At 39.8% G+C, this 20,527-nt stretch overlaps 1 protein-coding gene across 10 annotated transcripts; it reads left to right on the forward strand.

The window, feature by feature from the left end:
• The first annotated feature begins 5,102 nt into the window (after positions 1-5,102).
• On the forward strand, positions 5,103-17,806 carry u2af2b (U2 small nuclear RNA auxiliary factor 2b). 10 transcript variants are annotated; one of them, XM_046844054.1, is made up of 14 exons: positions 5,104-5,720; positions 9,909-9,929; positions 10,299-10,431; positions 11,972-12,037; positions 12,788-12,891; positions 13,107-13,258; positions 13,536-13,580; positions 14,395-14,511; positions 15,250-15,406; positions 15,507-15,586; positions 15,846-15,968; positions 16,064-16,150; positions 16,250-16,501; positions 16,987-17,806. In XM_046844054.1, exons 1-14 carry the CDS (start codon positions 5,672-5,674, stop codon positions 17,119-17,121), a joined length of 1,521 nt encoding a protein of 506 aa, XP_046700010.1. In that variant the 5' UTR covers positions 5,104-5,671; the 3' UTR covers positions 17,122-17,806. The 10 variants fall into 10 exon arrangements, with proteins under 10 accessions (XP_046700012.1, XP_046700010.1, XP_046700011.1 ...); XM_046844055.1 differs by having other exon boundaries at positions 15,250-15,388; XM_046844056.1 differs by lacking the exon at positions 9,909-9,929 and having other exon boundaries at positions 5,103-5,720.
• Positions 17,807-20,527: the final 2,721 nt, after the last annotated feature.

Here is a 20,527-nt window from a genome sequence, read left to right on the forward strand (position 1 = left end):
GGTACTTGTTCACTTCTGAGGATGTAATATATAATATTTTGTGGTGGGGTTTTTCATGATATGAACCTTATTCGTTAAAGCGAACCGTCTATTGCACTGTGCTGTAGAGAGTGTTTGAGAAGAACTCAAACAATAGCGATTTATGGGATACGTGATCTGTTCATGAAGACTCATGCGTGAGAAGAATTTACATCTGATTTACTCAAGGTTTTAGCCTGCGTTTATGGAAAATATATGGAAAATAAAACTATTTGGCTTCACCTGTAAGACTTCTAATCAGCTTGGATTCTGTTACATGCATTCATAGAAGTTACTTGGTTAAAGCAGCTGACTGGATCAGATACTATATAAAATGACGATAGTTCAGAAACCATGATTGATTATATAGAGATACACTGTATGTAAACAAGAGAATGGGGACACCAGATTTTTTTTTTAAATCCATGTCTAATCCCAAACTGTTCCCACAGCTCTGACCTCAACCCTATTAAACACCTTTGGAATAAATTGGAATGCTGACTGGCCTCCTCACCCTACATCAGTACCTGATTTTACTAACACCTTGTGGCTGAATGAGCACAAATCTCCACAAGCACAATCTAAAATGTAGCAGAACATTTACCCAGCAGAGTGAAGGTGATTATAACAGCGGAGACAAATTGTGCAACAGGATGTTGGAACAGTACTTAGAAATCGAATGTTATGTTCTGGGAGCCACAAACCTTTGTCTATTTTGTTTCTATTAGAAATATCTTTACAAACCATTAGCTGTTAACCACTAATACCACTATCTAATTATTCCCACTGCACAGTGAGTTGTGTGGATCATTACATTATCATTAAACCAGAGAAACCATTGTGGAAAACTTTTGAAATGTAATGTTTGTTGAACACCAACGAGATGAATTGAAACTGGAGTCTCCATCAACATCAGTACCATCAGCTCACTAATGCCCTTGTAGCTGAATGATCACAAATCTCCACAAGAACACTGCAAAATCTAGAGGAAAGCCTTCCCAGAAGAGTGGAACTTATTATAACAGCATATTATATATATATATATATATATATATATATATATATATATATAGAGAGAGAGAGAGAGAGAGAGAGAGAGAGAGAGAGAGAGAGAGAGAAAGAAAGATGGTATCAGAAAAGTTCAAGTGAAGCTCTTGTTAAAAGAAAGTACTTATTTATGTTTACACACTATCACCTTTAAAATATTTCCCTTGCACAGCAATACAAGTCTTCTTTTCACACCTGAGCAGCCTGTGTGGACAGAAATGGTCAAATCCTTATATTGTAGAGAAGGAACCAACAAGAACGAGTCACATTAGCAGCATGTGAGGAGAAGGACAGTTGATTGTGCATAGTTACCACCAGTGTTGGGCAACGTTACTTTTAAAAGTAATGCATTACATTATTGAGTTACTCCACAAAAAAGTAACTAATTACATCACTTAGTTACTTTTTATGGAAAGTAACGCGTTATATTACTTTTGCGTTACTTGTATCTCTTTCATGCCTTACAGGTGTAACAGGTGTAATATAGATAATTGCCATTAAGAAATAAGTTATAAACTTTCTTTCGGCTTCTCCCATTAGGGGTCACCACAGCGGACCATCCGCATGTTTGATTTGGCACATGTTTTTATGCTGGATGCCCTTCCTAACACAACCCTCCCCATTTATCCAGGCTTGGGACCGGCACTAAGGCTTGTGCAACTTTAATGGCTGGGGTTGGTTCCCTGACCAGGGATCGAACCTGGGCCGCAGCGGTGAGAGCGCCGCATCCTAACCACTAGACCACCAGGGAACCATTAAGAAATAAGTTATATTAGGGCAAAAGACATGTGGGCTGCACACCGGTGATGTGGAGGGAGAACATACCTTTCGCTGTCATCTCATAAAACTTCGTGCAATTCCATAAATATGACCTCGTCCTCGTCTACATCATTCTCTGCTTCATCATCAGCTTGAAACATTCTGAAAGCTTTTACAAAGTTTGCGCTATTATCAGTGACCGTGGCAGTTTATCTTTCCACAAAGAGCAAACAAGCTGTGAATTTGCTCTCTGTCTCGCTACATGTGTCTCCCACGGAGAACTTTTATTCTGAGCAGTCCATAGATCTGCAGTGGTGGAAAGTCGGCAAACGTTTTCTATAGTTCTGTCTCCATTTCCATATATTCAACATTATACACACACACACACACACACACACACACACACACACATCTGTAGTGCTGTGCTTTGCATGCAGATGGTTTTTTTTTTTTTGAAGTGGTATTTTTTGCAGTTGATAAGAGCTTTTCACCAACACATAATCTACACTTAACCATTATTCCCTTTTCGTTTTCCTTGACTATTTCAAAATAATAAGAATACTTCCATCACAGTAATGTAATTCTCTGGTTTGCCATCTCCGCTTCTGACCAGCTTCTGTTCCCGCGGCTCGCACATATGAGTGCGCGATTCTACGTGACTACGTTCATTTTAATTCAGTATTTATTTTTTTTATGCAAAATAATTTAACTGAAAAGTAACTCGCATTACTTTTTTAAAAAAGTAACTCAGATATTAATGTGTAAATTTATAAAGTAACGCGCTACTTTACTCGTTACTCTAAAAGTAATATTATTACGTAACGCACGTTACTTGTAACGTGTTACCCCCAACACTGGTTACCACAAGGTTGCGAGCGGCTAAAAGGGGAGAGCAGAGAGTTATTCTGAGAGGGTTGAGTTTTAGTTGATGAGCACTAATCCACGAAGATATGTCCGCTAGGCATGCCGAGGTCAGAAGCTGTGGCATCTGAGGGAGGGAAGGAAAATATGAGTTAAGTGTCATCAGCATAGCAGTGGTAAGAAAACCCATGTGAGGATATGACTTCAGCAAGAGAGTGAGTATATAGGGAGAAAAGTAGAGGACCAAGTACTGAGCCTTGTGGGACACCAATGGAGTCTGTGTGGGGCAGGTGTGGACCCCCTCCATGTTATCTGGTATGAGTGACCTTCCAGGTAAGAAGCAAACCATTTGCATGCTGCTCCACAGATACCAAAGCTCCTGAAGGTAGACAAGAGAGTCTTATGGTTGACTGTTTCGAATGCTGCTGAAAGGTCTAGGAGGATGAGTACAGATGACAGCTTGGCTGATTAAGCAGCATGTATTTTCCCAGTGACAGCCAAAAGGGCCGTCTCTGTGGAATGTGCCGCTTTGAAGCCAGACTGGTTTGGATCTTGGAGCTTCTGTGAAAAATAGACAGACAGTTGTTAAAAAGCAGTGCATTCCAGAGTTTTAGAAAGAAAGGAAAGAAAGTGATTCAGTTGTGTATTTGTTGATGTCTGATGGATCCAGTGCAGGCTTCTTCAAGATGAGAATAACCCTCGCTCACTTGAAGGTAGTTGGCATATGGCCAGATGCTAAGGACACGTAGATGATCGTGGAGATGAATGGCAGGAGGTCTTATGAGATTGTCTGAAGCATAATTAAGGAATTGGTTCCAGCGGGCAGGTGGTGGGATTGTAAGATTGGATGATTGCGGTATCTCTTCTTCTGCTATGGTTGAGAAATTTGATTTAGATTTCCTAAATTTCCTTATCATAGAAGGAGGCTAAGTTCTTTTGTATTACATTTCGTTGTATTACAGTTTGTTGATAATTCCGATAGCTTGATGGTAAACACTATTCTTTAGCCTATAGGTTCTGAAGTGAATACTCCGGTACCGCCTGCCTGATAGCAGTTTGTTAAACAGGCTGTGTGCTGGGTGACTGGGATCAGCTGCGATTTTTTGAGCCTTCCTCAGACATTGTGTGTGTTTGATGACCTGCAAGGCTGATGCTGAGATTTTTATTGGGAGTGATGAGGATGGAATTGCAGCCAGGAACTTCAACGGCATCTCGCCAAACAAAAGATTGAATTTCGGTTCAACCCGCCTAATGCCCCTCACTTTGGTGGCAGCTTGGAAAGGGAGATCCGATCTCTTGAAAATGCCCTCTGTACAGTAGTAGGTGCACAAACAGTAACAGAAGAAGTTCTTCAAACAGTAATTATCGAGAATTCTCAAAAGCAAACCTCCAGGTTATGTCTCCTCCAATGTAGCAGATTTAGACCCAATTACCCTGAATCTTCTGCGCATGGGGCGGCCAGACAGCTCTTAAACCTCAAGCGATATACCCTGCCGATGAATCCATAGTACGACGTAGATGGAGACAATGTCAAGTTCTCACTGATCATTTTTGGTCAAGCTTCGTGAGACACTACTTACCCAATCTCCAATTACGACACAAATGGCATGCAGAGACTAAAACCAGTTCAGTTGGGTCTGTTGTTATGATGGTTGATCCCCAGCAACCACGAGCCCTTTGGTTGATTGGGAAAGTGATAAGGACATTCCCTGGAGCCAATGGACAAGTAAGGTCTGCAGAGGTCAACGTTAGGGGTCGATTATACACACTGCTAGTTACCCGTTTCATTAATCTACCAGAGATAGCTGATGAGGACGACACCATGATCAACCCAACAGTCTTTAAACTTGGATTTAGGGGCAAATACTCCATGCATATTTGGGGGTGGCAGTGTTAGAAAGGATTCCCAATCAGTTGTATTTCCATGCTTCACCACTAGAGGCAGACATACAGTTTAACAAACATGACAAGTTACCTATGAAATCACAGTGTACCAAGTGGTGCATCACAGTGTACCAAGTGGTGCATCGCAGTGCACCAAGACTATACTTCATTAAGAGTATAATAGGCCAGGTGGTCATTCAGCAGTGGGCATACAGCATCGCGCAACCAGTCATTCAGCACTGGGCATTCGGCATCGCGCACCCAAACAGCAGCTAGTAATTGACAGCAAGAATCACACACGATCAATTCTAAACCCAGTAAAGTTTGAGGGTTCTGAATCCTGTACCGTGTTTTTACTGACACTCTGGGGAGAGTACAATCCCCTGATCAGCCCACACCAGATAGTGTAACTCCCTTATATGGTCCTTCAAACCGGATAGGAAACCTTCCTAACTGCAATACTCCTCCGCGCCTGTAGTCTCCGCTCTGCAAACGTTGGGTGAAACGCAGAAGCACCACTACTTCCGGTGTAAGCACACTAAGCAGGGTAAGAAGCGCAGGTTCACCGCAGCGCACGGAAAGGGCTTCAAACGGCGCCATTTTGGATTCAGCCTGCATTCACTTCCGCCTGCGCAGAGAGAAACGGACCTGCCGTAAACTAGCTACGTTGATTCGGTCTCCTGGCTGGTATTGTATTTGCTCGGGGGATTATTAAATACAACACGCGGCCGTTTTATATTTTATTTCAACCCAGACACGAGACGTGTACCCGGGGATATTTAGGCGTTGAGCTATAACGCGTGTAAGGGTGTTTTTTTTGTTTGTTTGTGTGAGCTTCGAAACGGTCTTGGTAGCTCGTTAGCTAGCGCTAGCAGGACAGCGGAGGGGAGGGAAGCGTAACAACGCGCTGTATAGGAAGTTTCCGTGCAGCTGGTCGCGCATGCAGCTTCGATAAACAAAGGTTTCTCCGTTTGGCCGAATGTTTCATAATAGACAGAAGCAGCTAGTTTTTGAAGTGAGATAACGTGGTCGGCTAAAGCGCCCCCCCTCCTCCCCTCCCCAGGCTTCCCACACGCTCCCATTCATCCGCTGCGAATTCAAAATGTCGGAGTTTGACGAATTTGAGAGACAACTGAGCGAAAACAAGCAAGGTTTGTATCTGCATTGTCTCACCAACACCTGATTGACTGGTTTTACAGCTACAGGCGTACCGAATGCACGAAAATATGACTATTATACAATATTTTATGCTAAAATTCGAACCGGGGGGTGGGGGGGGATTTCGGATCTTTTTGGTGAGTCAAATTATTTGACTCGGCTCACTTGTATGAACCGACTCCCATTCGGCTCATCCATGGGGCAGATGTGGGTTTGGAAATGAACTGTTGCTTTTGTAGATTTAAAATAAATAAATTCATCATGATTACGTTTCAAGGACAGGGAAAGTTTGTATATTGTTTGTCTATGTGTAATAAATAAATAAATTAGATGGATGGATAGGTATGTGTGTGTATTTACATGTATGGGTAATATAAATATTATATATAAAAAGTGTGTATATGGGCTGTCAGTCTATTTAAATGTTTAAACATAAGATTGTCATGGGTTAGCTTGTGATATATCGCACATTTGTATCTGTAAATTAAATTAATACTTTGAGGTTTTAATACTTTAATTAACATGGACAAATATGCATGCTTTATGCAAATGTATGTTCATGATTAGTGAAACCAAACTTAACATAGCTCATGAAGACAAATTAATGTTGTAAATGTAAAATTTCCATTGGAAAAATTTGCAATGCAAAGTGAGAGCCATACCCCAAAAAAAAAAAAAAAAAAGAAAAAAATGTAAACTTGGATATTTAGTTCCAAACACCCATATAAAAATTATAAAAATGTAATTTTAAATGGCATTTCATGTAGAAATCGTCCCCAGTGTATCTGAAACAAATAATAATAATAATAAAATCAATTAATAATGCAATAACCGCGCGTAATAATAAATAAATTGTGCCGTTACTATGAATTATTAGTAATTATCATTCATTTTGACAGCCCGTATAATGTATACAGTGGGGGAATAATTATTTCATCCCCTGCTGATTTTGAGTTTTACCCCTTTACAAAGAAATGAATAGTCTAGATTTTTTTATGGTCGGTTTATTTTAACAAAGAAAAAAAACAAATCTATAATAAAAATAAACAAAGGTTATACATTTATTCATATTTGATTGAGTGAAATAAGTTTTTAATCTAGTACCAGCCAGCAAGTATTCTGACTCCCACACACCCAAATTAGTCGTGTCCTATTAGGAAAGTGCTCCTAATATCAACTCGTGTATGAGACAGTTACAGAATCAGCCTCTTCCATTCAAACCTCTCCACCACTATGGACAAGACCAAAGAGCTGTCAAAGGACACCAGGGACAAGATAGTAGACCTGCTGGAATGGGCTAAAAGACCATTAACAGGAAGCTTGATGAGAGAGAGCTCACTGTTGGCATGATCAATAGAAGAAATACGAGATGAGTCAATCAGCCTCGCTCTGGAGCTCCATGCTAAATCTCACCTCATAAGGGTAAAGATGATTCTCAGAAAGGTGAGGGTTTTAGACCAGAATTACACAGGAGGAGCTTGTTAATGATCTCAAGAGAGCTGGAACTACAGTCACCAAGAAAACCATCGGTAACACACACCGAGGTCCTTCTGCTCAAGAATGCACATGAAGTTTGCCAATGACCACCTGAATGATTCAGAGAAGGCTTGGGAGAATGTCATGTGGTCAGATGAGACCAAAATTGAGCTCTTTGGCATTTCTGCCAAACCTCCCAGAACTGGCAAGTTCTGCTTTTGAAGCTGTTTCTCTAATAAGGGTTCAGAGACGTCACCTAATGAACAGGGCCATGCACTGTAGAATCTTGGGTGAGAACCTCCTGGCCTGAGCCAGAACACTGAAGATGGGTGGTGGATGGATCTTCCAGCAAGACAATGACCAAAAACATAGGGCCAAGGCAACAATCTGATGGTCGTCCTTTGACAGCTCTTTGGTCTCACTCATGGTGGTGGAGAGGTTTGAATGGAAGAGGTTAATTGTGACTGGGGTCTTTTTTTTGTTTTTGTTTTTTTGTTATACACACAGAATTCTTGCTAATTTGATCAAATACTTATTTCACTCCATCAAATATAAATTAATGTTTTTTTGCACCACAGACCAGTTTCAAAATATTGGGGGAGGGGGTCATTCTGTTGTCCTTCGTAATAACATGCATATTATCTTACTATTTTATATATATTACATGATTTAATTACTAATTTAATTACATACCTAATAAAAATGTAATTCTCTATAATGCAGAATGTGCTAAAAAATTCACAGGCTTTTTTTAAATTAACACCCTGCAGATTATGAAGGTCGATAAATAAAATAAAGAAGTTAAATTTATTAAGTCAATAAGTTTTATTCTGTCTTTGCAACAACTGTACCAAATGATTCGTCGTGACCGATGGTACCGGTCCGTGGCCCGGTGGTTGGGGACCCCTGCGATAGTGTCCTTATTGACATGGCTGAGAGTCTCACACATCTGTCTCTGTATTCACAGCGAAGTACGGAAATCCCGAAAGGTCTAGTTATTTTTATTAATCTCAAAAAAAATTTTCTCTCAAGAATGAATTTAAATGAAAGATGCTGAAACACATTAAGCCGACATGCACGTCTGTTAAACAGAGAATAATAATGAGGAGGCTGTGATGTGTATTTTCATTAAACCTCAGGCCTTAAACCTGTTGTTCCATTTATACTACAGATTTGCCCCTCAGTAACAGTATTTAATTTATTAATGAACAACGTTTTAAAAGTGTTAGATTTAATGTTGTAAAACATCTGAGAGACACGATCATTTGTGCTCCTGATAATAGTCGTCTCAAGGTCGTTTCTTCACCAGCATTTACTTTACTTTTCTTTGTTTTTGCTAGCTAACTCTAAAAAGCACATCATTAGCGCTTACACCCAAGATGCCTTCCACAAGTATTAAATGCCTCCTACATAGTTACAGCCTAATCTTTATTTTTATTCATATATATATATTTATATATAAATAAATCAATTTCTTGCTCTTAGATTATGACACTCTGCAATTCGAATCCATGTCTAAGAATTACTATCGTTAAAATCATTACATATTAAAGCAAACGCATTGGTAATTTTCAATCACAGAAAAAGAAAGTGGTGCTTTTGTAGAATGAATGCACTGAAGCTCCAAGGTTCTGGGTTTAATTCTGTATTCGAGTGACAACAGTGGGGTTTTTGTTTTTTTAATAAAGCATGCTGTCCATCCATCTGTTTATTTATCAATCTGTTCATCAATGCTAGACAATGCCCAGATCTGTACTCTATTCAGTCATGAAAAAAATAGTGATGCTGAACTGGTGATTGGTTCCATGGCCAGCCAGTTTGAGGGACTGGTATTTCCCCATGGTTATTGCATGCAATTTGAGAGATGGCAGCTCACAAGGCAAAAACCGTAAAGGTAAATTTTCTTTTACGAGACTGATTTTCATCATTTGTCTCATGAACTATTCAGGCAACATCTATTTAAATAAAATGCAGTAACCATGGCGACGCCCCAGTATCTCTAGTACTGGAAATGAATTCCACATAGTCACCTGAACTCAGGATTGAGCACAGAGCTTCAATGCACCTGAAGTTTTTTTTTATTATAACATCGTGCATGTTTGTTTCAACATCATGATCTTGAGAAAACAACTTTTCGTTTTAATCAGAAGAAAAATCATTTGTAATTTGGAAACATCAGTACAGAATCTACCTCATGGACTTTTGGGAAATCCGAACTATAGGACGGGCAGGGGGGGCACGCAGAATCACATTAACAGCACTATACAGCGCATCTCGAGCCACTGGGCTACGTGATCATGAAGTAATTTCAGCTGTCTTGAGGTTACCAAAAAATAAATGTCGTGATCTCAAGATAACAGAAACCCCCAAAAAAATACCACATTCCCTTTCTGGAGTTGTGCAACATTACTTGCATCTGTCAAAGAAAATTACTTGCAGGTTGGATCTCAGTGTTCATTTAAAAAGCAAATAAATTGTTTTTAGCACCGTACTTTAAAATGATATTAATTACTACTTATATGCAGAACAATAGTGTTTTTCCAGGATTTTATTGTGTTGTTTACTATGACTGTTTTTTAAAATATTATTATTATTTTATTACACCAAGTCAGCGCAGCTGTGACCTGTTGGTGTGTGTGGTTAAAAAAAAAAAAGAGAAAATGTTGGCACCCTCTGATTCTCACTCTCGTTCTCTTTCGATACAGGTGACGGCGTTAACGGCCATGGTGGGTATCAGTTTGGCGTGCTTGCTTATCCAGTGCTCAGTAATACAAATATAATCACTTATTTTCACCTTTCTGTATCTTATTTCTTATCTTTAAAAAAAAAAACACACAAAAAAACTTTTTACTCTTGCCATATTTCTTTTCCTTGCACATATTTTAAGCTTTTCTAGTCTAGGGCCCAGGCAGGTCTTCTTTGTCACTTTTGTTTCTTCCTGCTGCTGCTTCTCTCGGTTTCTTCTGTCCTCCACAGCATTATATATCCTCCGGTCTGCCTTCAGCTAGGTGTATAATTGTGACCTCTCCCTGTGATGTTTGAGGACCCCTCCTTTCCACTGTCTAAATCCCGCTCGCTGTGTTGTCTCTCTTTAGAGCGGGACAAAGAGAATAGGCACAGGCGTCGGAGCGGCTCGCGCAGCCGCAGTCGCGAGAGGAAGAGGAGGAGCAGGGAGAGGAGGAGCAGGGAGCGACGCAGCAGCAGCAAAGACCGCCGGCATAGACGCAGGTGAGAGGAGGAAGTGCAACCTGTTAGCAAATTGATGGTATCGTTGGGCACGCGATTAGTCTCCACTCAATCCACATGTTAAATCGCTGCCTCTTACTCCCACTGCTTATTCAATGTCATTTACTGTTTAACAATTCATTATTGTAGCAAAGACGTGCGTAGTGTTGGCAGTCCCGACTTACCATGGAGATGCGTTCCGATGACCCCCCATAGTAAGTTGTAAACATCGATATCAATTTTAAAACGATTGAATATAATTGCCGAGCTTGTTTTAAATACAAAATGAAATGTATAAAAAGAAAATTAAGGCAATGCACTTGTTATATTGATTTAAATTGTTTCAATAAAATCAAATAAAGTGTAAAGATTTAATTCAATAGTTCGCCTTTTTTAAGGCCCCATTTGGTTAATACAGATGTGTATATTAATGTGTGTGGGTTTTACATTCAATATTCAATTTTCTAAAGATATAATCTTAACTGTTCTACTTATTCCAGCATACTTTAACAAATGTCTTCATTTCTTCCAGCCTCCATTCATGCACCCGTTTTCTCGTTATGCAAATTTGTCAGGAATTTCTCCTCTTTCGCAGAAATTGCGATCGTTGTAATTCGAACCATCGTAATTCGGGGACTAGCTTTTTTAGTTTGTCAATAGTCTCGTAAAGGGTTCCTTTAGTCAAACATCTGATGCCCATGAGACAAAGACAATATATCAATATTTTGAAAATTTTAAAACTTTTTTTTTTTTCCCCCCCAAGAAATGTTTTCAGTAATTGTTTTTAAATATACAAATTATGGATCTGCTTTAAAAAAAAAAAAAAAAAAGAAAATGTTGGCACCCTCTGATTCTCACTCTCGTTCTCTTTCGATACAGGTGACGGCGTTAACGGCCATGGTGGGTATCAGTTTGGCGTGCTTGCTTATCCAGTGCTCAGTAATACAAATATAATCACTTATTTTCACCTTTCTGTATCTTATTTCTTATCTTTAAAAAAAACACACAAAAACTTTTACTCTTGCCATATTTCTTTTCCTTGCACATATTTTAAGCTTTTCTAGTCTAGGGCCCAGGCAGGTCTTCTTTGTCACTTTTGTTTCTTCCTGCTGCTGCTTCTCTCGGTTTCTTCTGTCCTCCACAGCATTATATATCCTCCGGTCTGCCTTCAGCTAGGTGTATAATTGTGACCTCTCCCTGTGATGTTTGAGGACCCCTCCTTTCCACTGTCTAAATCCCGCTCGCTGTGTTGTCTCTCTTTAGAGCGGGACAAAGAGAATAGGCACAGGCGTCGGAGCGGCTCGCGCAGCCGCAGTCGCGAGAGGAAGAGGAGGAGCAGGGAGAGGAGGAGCAGGGAGCGACGCAGCAGCAGCAAAGACCGCCGGCATAGACGCAGGTGAGAGGAGGAAGTGCAACCTGTTAGCAAATTGATGGTATCGTTGGGCACGCGATTAGTCTCCACTCAATCCACATGTTAAATCGCTGCCTCTTACTCCCACTGCTTATTCAATGTCATTTACTGTTTAACAATTCATTATTGTAGCAAAGACGTGCGTAGTGTTGGCAGTCCCCGACTTACCATGGAGATGCGTTCCGATGACCCCCCATAGTAAGTTGTAAACATCGATATCAATTTTAAAACGATTGAATATAATTGCCGAGCTTGTTTTAAATACAAAATGAAATGTATAAAAAGAAAATTAAGGCAATGCACTTGTTATATTGATTTAAATTGTTTCAATAAAATCAAATAAAGTGTAAAGATTTAATTCAATAGTTCGCCTTTTTTAAGGCCCCATTTGGTTAATACAGATGTGTATATTAATGTGTGTGGGTTTTACATTCAATATTCAATTTTCTAAAGATATAATCTTAACTGTTCTACTTATTCCAGCATACTTTAACAAATGTCTTCATTTCTTCCAGCCTCCATTCATGCACCCGTTTTCGTTATGCAAATTTGTCAGAATTTCTCCTCTTTCGCAGAAATTGCGATCGTTGTAATTCGAACCATCGTAATTCGGGGACTAGCTTTGTTTAGTTTGTCAATAGTCTCGTAAAGGGTTCCTTTAGTCAAACATCTGATGCCCATGAGACAAAGACAATATATCAATATTTTGAAAATTTTAAAACTTTTTTTTTTTTCCCCCCCAAGAAATGTTTTCAGTAATTGTTTTTAAATATACAAATTATGGATCTGCTTTTTAAAAAAAAAAAAAAAAAAAAAAAGCTGAATCGGTCACTTTGAACCAGTTTAGAACAAAATAGTGATCAATAGGGAATGTTTAAAATGGTACCCTTGGTGTGTGCCTGTATACTTGTATAAAGCTCAATTCCTTTCCCTTATCTTTAAATGCAGTCGTTCCCCACCGAGAGAGAAGAAGAAGAAAATCAAAAAGTACTGGGACGTCCCTCCTCCAGGATTTGAGCACATCACGCCGATGCAGTACAAGGCCATGCAAGGTGAGCATACAGTCCACTCATATAAGCGCTGATATCTGATATCTTTATCATGTTTGCTGATACCTACGTACTGTTTTTCTTTATGAACTGATGATCTGCTCAAGCAGATTAGTTTAATGCCACACACTTTCACTCATTGTGTTTTTTATTTTATTTATTTATTTTTTTATGCCCATTCAATCCCTGGTCTCTCTTTCTTCATCTGCATGTTTCAGCTGCTGGTCAAATTCCTGCCACAGCACTGCTGCCCACTATGACCCCAGACGGGCTGGCAGTTACACCAACCCCAGTGCCTGTAGTAGGCAGCCAGATGACTCGCCAGGCTCGGCGGCTGTACGTGGGCAACATCCCATTCGGCATCACAGAGGTAATTTACACCGAGCACAACTTCATCATATCATATGTCATCGCTGTTCCACATTATGTCTAATACCTGCCTAATGTCTTTACCAATTCATAAAAATATATATACCTTTTATATAGAGAATGATTAGAACTAGATCACTGGCATTACATGCATCTCTAAATACTGCCAGTCTGTAACAATGCCCTTAATTATTGCATCACACATTTGGGGGAGTTGGCAGTTGTGTATGAGGACAAGTCAATGAATTTAGGATTTTTTTCCCATCCCTACTGAGAAGAGCCTGGAGAGGTGGAGTTACGTGCTGGAGAGAAGGGGAATGGAGGTCAGTAGGAGTAAGACAGAGTTCATGTGTGTGAATGAGGGAGAGGACAGTGGAGTGGTGCAGTTGCAGGGAGAAGAGGTGGAGAAGGTGAAGGAGTTCAGGTACCTGGAGTCAACAGTGCAAAGTAAGAGTGTGTGTTAGAGAAGTGAAGAAAAGAGAGCGGGCAGGGTGGAGTGGGTGGAGAAGAGTGATAGCAGGAGTGATTTGTGATAGAAGGGTATCTGCGAGAGTAAATAGGAAAGTTTATAGGACTGTGGTGAGACCTGAGGTGTTGTATGGTTTAGAGACAGTGGCAGTGAGTAAAAGACAGGAGGTGGAGCTGGAGGTAGCAGAGCTGAAGATGTTGAAGGTTTCCGTTGGGAATGATGAGGATGGACAGGATTAGAAATGAGTTTATTAGAGGGACAGCGCATGTAGGACGTTTTGGATACAAGGGGAGATTGAGATGGTTTGGACATGTGCAGAGGAGGGACATGGGGTACATCAGTAGGAGAATGCTGAGGATGGAGCCACCAGGAAGGAGGAAAAGAGGAAGGCCAAGGAGGAGGTTTATGGATGTGGTGAGGGAAGACATGCAGGTAGTTGGTTTGAGAGAAGCAGATGTAGAGGACAGGGGGGTATGGAGACGGATGCAGAAGACAGAAGCTTTTCTGCATTTGTAGTATTTATTTTTGTTAATCGTGGTACCAACTCCATGCTGAGGTTAAAATGTCCAGTCTTTCTACAGACCACCTGTAGTTTGTACTGGTGTATGAATCATTAATACAACACGAAGGTTCACATCTTGTTAATGCTTCCCCTTTATAATCACCAGGAATCAATGATGGACTTCTTCAATGCTCAAATGAGACTAGGGGGTCTTATTCAGGCTCCAGGAAACCCTGTTCTTGCTGTCCAGATTAACCAGGATAAGAACTTTGCCTTCCTTGAGGTAAGGTGGTTTTAATTAAAAATATATTTTCCTCCTCACACAATCATTCACTCTGAATCTTTATTCTCAAACCCAAATATTTCACACCTGTAAACAATTACAAAGTAGTAAATCATTACAAAGCACTTGTCTATATTAAGTGGGCCAAGGCTGTGGTGTTGGGGGGTTGCCTACTTAACTGTTTTACTTTTTTCTGCATACTTTTAACGAATGTTTGAGAAACACCCAAGATTACAGTTTAATTATTTATTCTTAAATGAATTCGTTCCTTCCATCCTCAAGTAGCAAGTGATCCTGCACTTAAAGTATGAGGCTGAGACTAAACAAACTTGCGGTCCTTCACTTAATGTTTGTGAAGGAACTCGGTATTTGAACTATGTTCGGGACGTAAAAGAACCATTGCGTTTGGTACACAAGTGCAGGAATACGTGTACCGTTACACCGCTAACCTTCATCTGTTTACCTAACATCACGGTTCTGTTTTACAATAGTAACGAAACACGTTTGAGTTCACACACAAATAAACTGCACCATGGAGGAAACACTGGGGGTTTTATTGGAACAGACTAAAAATTGCAAATATCACAGCACCCTTGGACTTCTGGACTTAACCAAGATGTTGTTTTTTTTTTTTTTATGACAGAATAATGTAACACTGCACCAATCATATCTAATGTCACCTTTTGAAGTTGTTGACTTGAAACTACAATGAATAATTGATCTCTCCGTCTGCTTTAGTTGCGCTCTGTGGACGAGACCACACAGGCAATGGCTTTTGATGGCATCATATTCCAAGGCCAGAGCCTGAAGATCCGCCGGCCACACGATTACCAACCTTTGCCAGGCATGAGTGAGAATCCCAGCGTGTATGTGCCAGGTGGGGTTACTGAACAGCGTACGTCTCTGACCTTAATCTTTTTCTGCTTATTCTTAGTCACATTTTATCATTTGTTAAATCGAGACACATGTGAACGTTTGTTTTTTTTGTTCTTCAGGCGTGGTGTCCACTGTAGTCCCTGACTCTGCTCATAAGCTTTTTATTGGAGGTCTCCCCAACTATCTCAGTGATGACCAGGTCTGTTTGCGCTTCATCAGATGTGCAGAAATGATAAAACATCAGAACTGACTGAACGGAGAAACCGATTTAAATCTTTCTTCTTTTGACTTTATAGTCTTAATCGTTTTGTTAATAAATATTTCTTTTTTTTTTATTAACACGACTGGTTCCAACAGGCATTTTATCGCTCATCTTCATTGGCTCTTTGAAACATGTACACAACTTGGAACAAAGAAAGGACTTCACCAGCACCTCTGCCACCTGTTTTATATTTTAGGTAAAAGAGCTGTTGACATCCTTTGGGCCTTTAAAGGCGTTCAACCTCGTGAAGGACAGTGCCACAGGGCTCTCCAAAGGCTATGCCTTCTGCGAATATGTCGATGTCAATCTTAACGATCAGGTGGGTTAAACAAAAGTGTTGAATATGCGACATGCGTCATCTAAAAAAATTGTTTAATTGGATCGTGTGGTTAATCAATAATGTGTGAATTCCAGGCTATTGCAGGACTAAATGGCATGCAGTTGGGGGATAAGAAGCTACTAGTCCAGAGAGCGAGCGTAGGAGCCAAGAACGCAACTCTGGTAAGACCCGGAAGAAAACTTTCCCATACGAGTGCAAGAACCTGAACAGACCCAAGAAGCCGTGTCCGATTTGCCTAAACTTTTTCTCCTGAATTGCAGACGAGCATAAACGAGACCCCGGTGACGCTGCAGGTGCCGGGTTTGATGAACAGCTCTATGAATCAGATGGGTGGAATTCCCACCGAGGTCCTGTGCCTGATGAACATGGTGGCTCCAGAGGAACTTCTGGATGATGATGAGTATGAAGAGATCGTGGAGGACGTCAGGGACGAGTGCTCCAAATACGGCCAGGTCAAGAGCATCGAGATCCCTCGCCCCGTTGACGGCCTGGAGATTCCCGGAACTGGAAAGGTACAGAAGTCGATCTTTGCACTGCAGCCGTAAATCCCCTTTGAGATGCATCGTTTATTTCTTTTAAAAGCACTTAAAATTATGGTATAAGTGGTAATTAAAATGTTAATTTATAAGTAATGAGAAATCTGCTGGAGTTTCCAGTCAGTCTTTGGTTTCTAGCAATCCTCTTTTTTCGCAGCATCATTTTATCACAAAATTGTGGATATTCATTAGATGAGTTAAAGTTCTTCGGTTAATGTAGTTCATGATGCTGCTTAATATGAAAAACATTCCAGAAACGTGACCGTAACATTGTCCCCGTTATCGATTCATTATTCATGCGATGGAAAATATTGCCCTGTAGTGCATATCGCCTCCCAATGGACAGAAACGGAATTGCCATGCTCGAATTATTAACCGATAAAACTTACAAGCCCAAGAACACGTTTGTCAAAATCTGCTCGTTTAACTTGGGATCCATCCTGTGTTTCTACTCATTACAGATCTTCGTGGAGTTCACAACAGTTTTCGACTCCCAGAAAGCAATGCAAGCTTTGACAGGGAGGAAGTTTGCCAACAGAGTGGTTGTGACCAAATACTGCGACCCCGATGCTTACCACCGCCGAGAGTTCATCTAGAGGAGAACGCGTGAGAGCGGCGACAGGAGGAGTGCGTGGAGAGCCGGAGAACCCGGATCGAAAGGCTGTATTATGACCCAGGAGTGAATGGAGGAATGGATAAAAAAAAAAATAATTATAGAATAAAAAGGGGGGGTTGTTTTTTCTTATAGTGCAAGGTGGAATTTCATTTTCTTTTTTTTTCTTTTTTTTTTAAAGCAAAAATGGCTTTTCACAATGAGTTTGCATTTTAATAAAGCAGGGAGTATTAATTGAGTTGATTATTTTGTTCAGGTGCATTGGAAATTGTACAAAAAAAAAAAAACTAAAATGGGGGGGGGTAGAGGTTACAGTACATGATGCTTCTAAAATCTACAGAATATTGTCAATGGCATGAGTGAAGGGGGTTGGGGGGGTTGCAGCTTCCTTTCACTTTATTTTGATCCCTCTATTGTCAAACAATTCTGCTGTTGGTGACCTTAACCACCTTGATCCTACTACACACTCAAATTTTTCAGTCTTTTTATCTCCGAAATTAGTTTAGTTCAACTGTGTGTTAGTTTATATCCAACTCTGTCTGTCCTGTTTCCAGTACACATGACTGCCTCTATTATTGGTAATTGTAACCAAGTCTAGCATGGCACCTTTGTGTCTCTCTGTGTGAACATAACTCTCTTTTTGATAATAAACTTAGTGAGAATTTGAACCAGTTTATCAGTGGAGTGCGTTCTTGACCGGTCACAGTAATTCACATGTTCTGTTCGAAGAATAAATGTTTTAGGGATTTGCTTGTTTGCGGGGAAACCGCACCATTATGTGGACAAAAGTTTGTGGACACCTGACTAAGATTCTTATGTGCTTCTTGAACAGCCTATTTCACATGTAGTCCAGATTTGCTGGGTTTTTTTTATTATTATTATTATAATTGCCACGTTTTTGGAAAATTAAAAGCTCCACTAGTGCTCATTTGACCGTTTAGTGTTTAGAAAAGCAGGTCAGCGTTCCAATTCATCCCAAAGGTTAGAGACCTTCAACGGGGTTGAGTTCGCTGCTATATAAGGCTGCTCAAGATCTTCCACTCCGACTTTACATATAATTGTGAAAGTCAGGTGTCCCGATAGTTTTGACCATATAGTCTAGCTGTAATGGATTTATACTTTTTCCTCATGTTTTGTTTTTGCTTTCCATATTATTGTAAAGAAATTTTTCTTTTTCAAAAACGTATTTGAAACCAGATGCAGGAAAACATGGATTCTGAGCTGACAGTCTACGCGTAATAAAATAAATAACAGGCTTGCTTGAGTTCCACTATTATTATTTTTTCCTAAGTAGTGTAATGTAAGTGTTAAGCGCACTGTAGCGCATGCTTTACCCATGCTGTGTAAATAAACATCATGTCGATTTCACCTCATAGTGACATCCATTCATTAAAGCAGCCGATGAAAACATGTTCTGTCCCTGCAGAGCAGTGAATAATATACATTTGGCCAGTTCTGAAGATCTCTGCAGTCTCCCAGATGTTTGATGTTTATGCACAATTCGACTTTGATTTGTTAAAAAAAAATTAACAAATTTTTGAATGTTGACTGATCATTAATGTCAAATCAAGAAGTCGATCTAAAGTCTAAAATATTTTGTTTTTCTGTTTTTTTATACCAAGATGTTACTTGAACATTCTTGCCAATAAGTTGCATCATAACTGGAGATGAAAGAAATTAATCCAGAGTGAAAATCAAATGCCTTTATATATATATGTATATATATAAAACTATTTTTATTTAGTGAGTAGTTTCACACGGTGTATATTCTTGTTTTCTCACTGTGTAGGTGTTTTAGAAAGTGGTATGTGAAGGTGTTTTGTAGCCGCCATCATTTTGTGACAAAATTGTGCATATATTCATTAGACGGATTAAAGTACTTCAGTTAATGTAGTTTATGATGCTGCTTAATATAAAAACATTCCAGAAACATGTGACCGTAACAATGTCGCTGTAATCGATTCATTATTCATGAGATGAAAAAATTCATAATAATAATCCCCTCTTACTGACTATATTCTCACTTGGTTTACTGTATATTGTGTGCAGTAAGTAGCGCATGTCGCCTCCTAATGGACAGAAACAGAATTGTCAGACTCGAGTTATCAACAGATTCAAATATTTACTGGTTCACAAAATTTTTTCCTGGAACATTCTTTACTTTTCTTGATATATATATATATATATATATATATATATATATATATATATATATATATATCAGCAGGGGAAACGAAGATGCACACACAAGCCTAAGAACGCATTTGTCAAAATCTGCTCGTTTCACTTTAGACCACCCTGTGTTTCTACTCATTACAGATCTTTATGGAATGTCTGAATCAAATGTCTGGATTTTGATCATTCAGGTTTAAAGTATGTTGAAAGAGTATTTCATGTGTACACTTTAATCACATGACTTAATGGTGATTAAAGAATTCCAACCTGGCAGAGTTTTAACTTGTGTTAGATTTGGTTTCGATCATCATCTACCCCTTTTAAACATGAACATAATCCTCTTTTGATTAGAAATTTGATGTTTGTCAACAGAGTGTTTTCTCATCAACATTGACTGATCAGTCATTTAAATCCCTTTAAAAGGATTAATGTTTTAGATATTCACTTGTTAAAGGGGAAATTAGATTCACTAAATGGACTTAAAGATTGTGGATACAAATTGTGGATACAGACAACTGGGGCAGAGCATCTCCAAAACTGCAGCTCTTGTGGGAGTTTTCCTGGTCTGCAGTGGTCAGTGTCTATCAAAAGTGGTCCCTTTAGGAAAGTGCCTTAATATCAACTCATTATATGTATAAGAGACACCAGTCACAGAAACAACCTCTTCCATTCAAACCTCTCCACCACCATTAGCGAAACCAAAGAGCTGTCAAAGGACGTCAGGGACGAGACTGTAGACCTGCACGACGGCTGAAGTGGTCTACAAGACCATCAGATTGTTGCCTTGCCTGGATGTTTTTGGTCATTGTCTTGCTGGAAGATCCATCCAACACCCATCTTCAGTGTTCTGGCTCAGGCCAGGAGGTCCTCACCCAAGATTCTACAGTGCATGGCCCTGGTTATGAGGTGAAGTTTCTCTGCACCCTTAGCAGAGAAACAGCCCCAAAGCAGAACTTTTCCTTCTCCATGTCATATTCTGCATTTCACTGCCTCCAAACACGGCGAGTCGAGTTGATGCCAAATAGCTCAATTTTGGTCTCATCTGACCACATGACATTCTCCCAAGCCTTCTCTGAATCATTTAGGTGGTCATTGGCAAACTTCAGATGAGCCTGTTCATGTGCATTCCTGAGCAGAAGGACCTCGGTGTGTGTTACCAATGGTTTTCTTGGTGACTGTAGTTCCAGCTCTCTTAAGATCATTAACTCATGTAA

The sequence above is a fragment of the Silurus meridionalis genome, chromosome 29, assembly GCF_014805685.1.
Source record: "Silurus meridionalis isolate SWU-2019-XX chromosome 29, ASM1480568v1, whole genome shotgun sequence".
Taxonomy (NCBI): Eukaryota; Metazoa; Chordata; class Actinopteri; order Siluriformes; family Siluridae; genus Silurus; species Silurus meridionalis.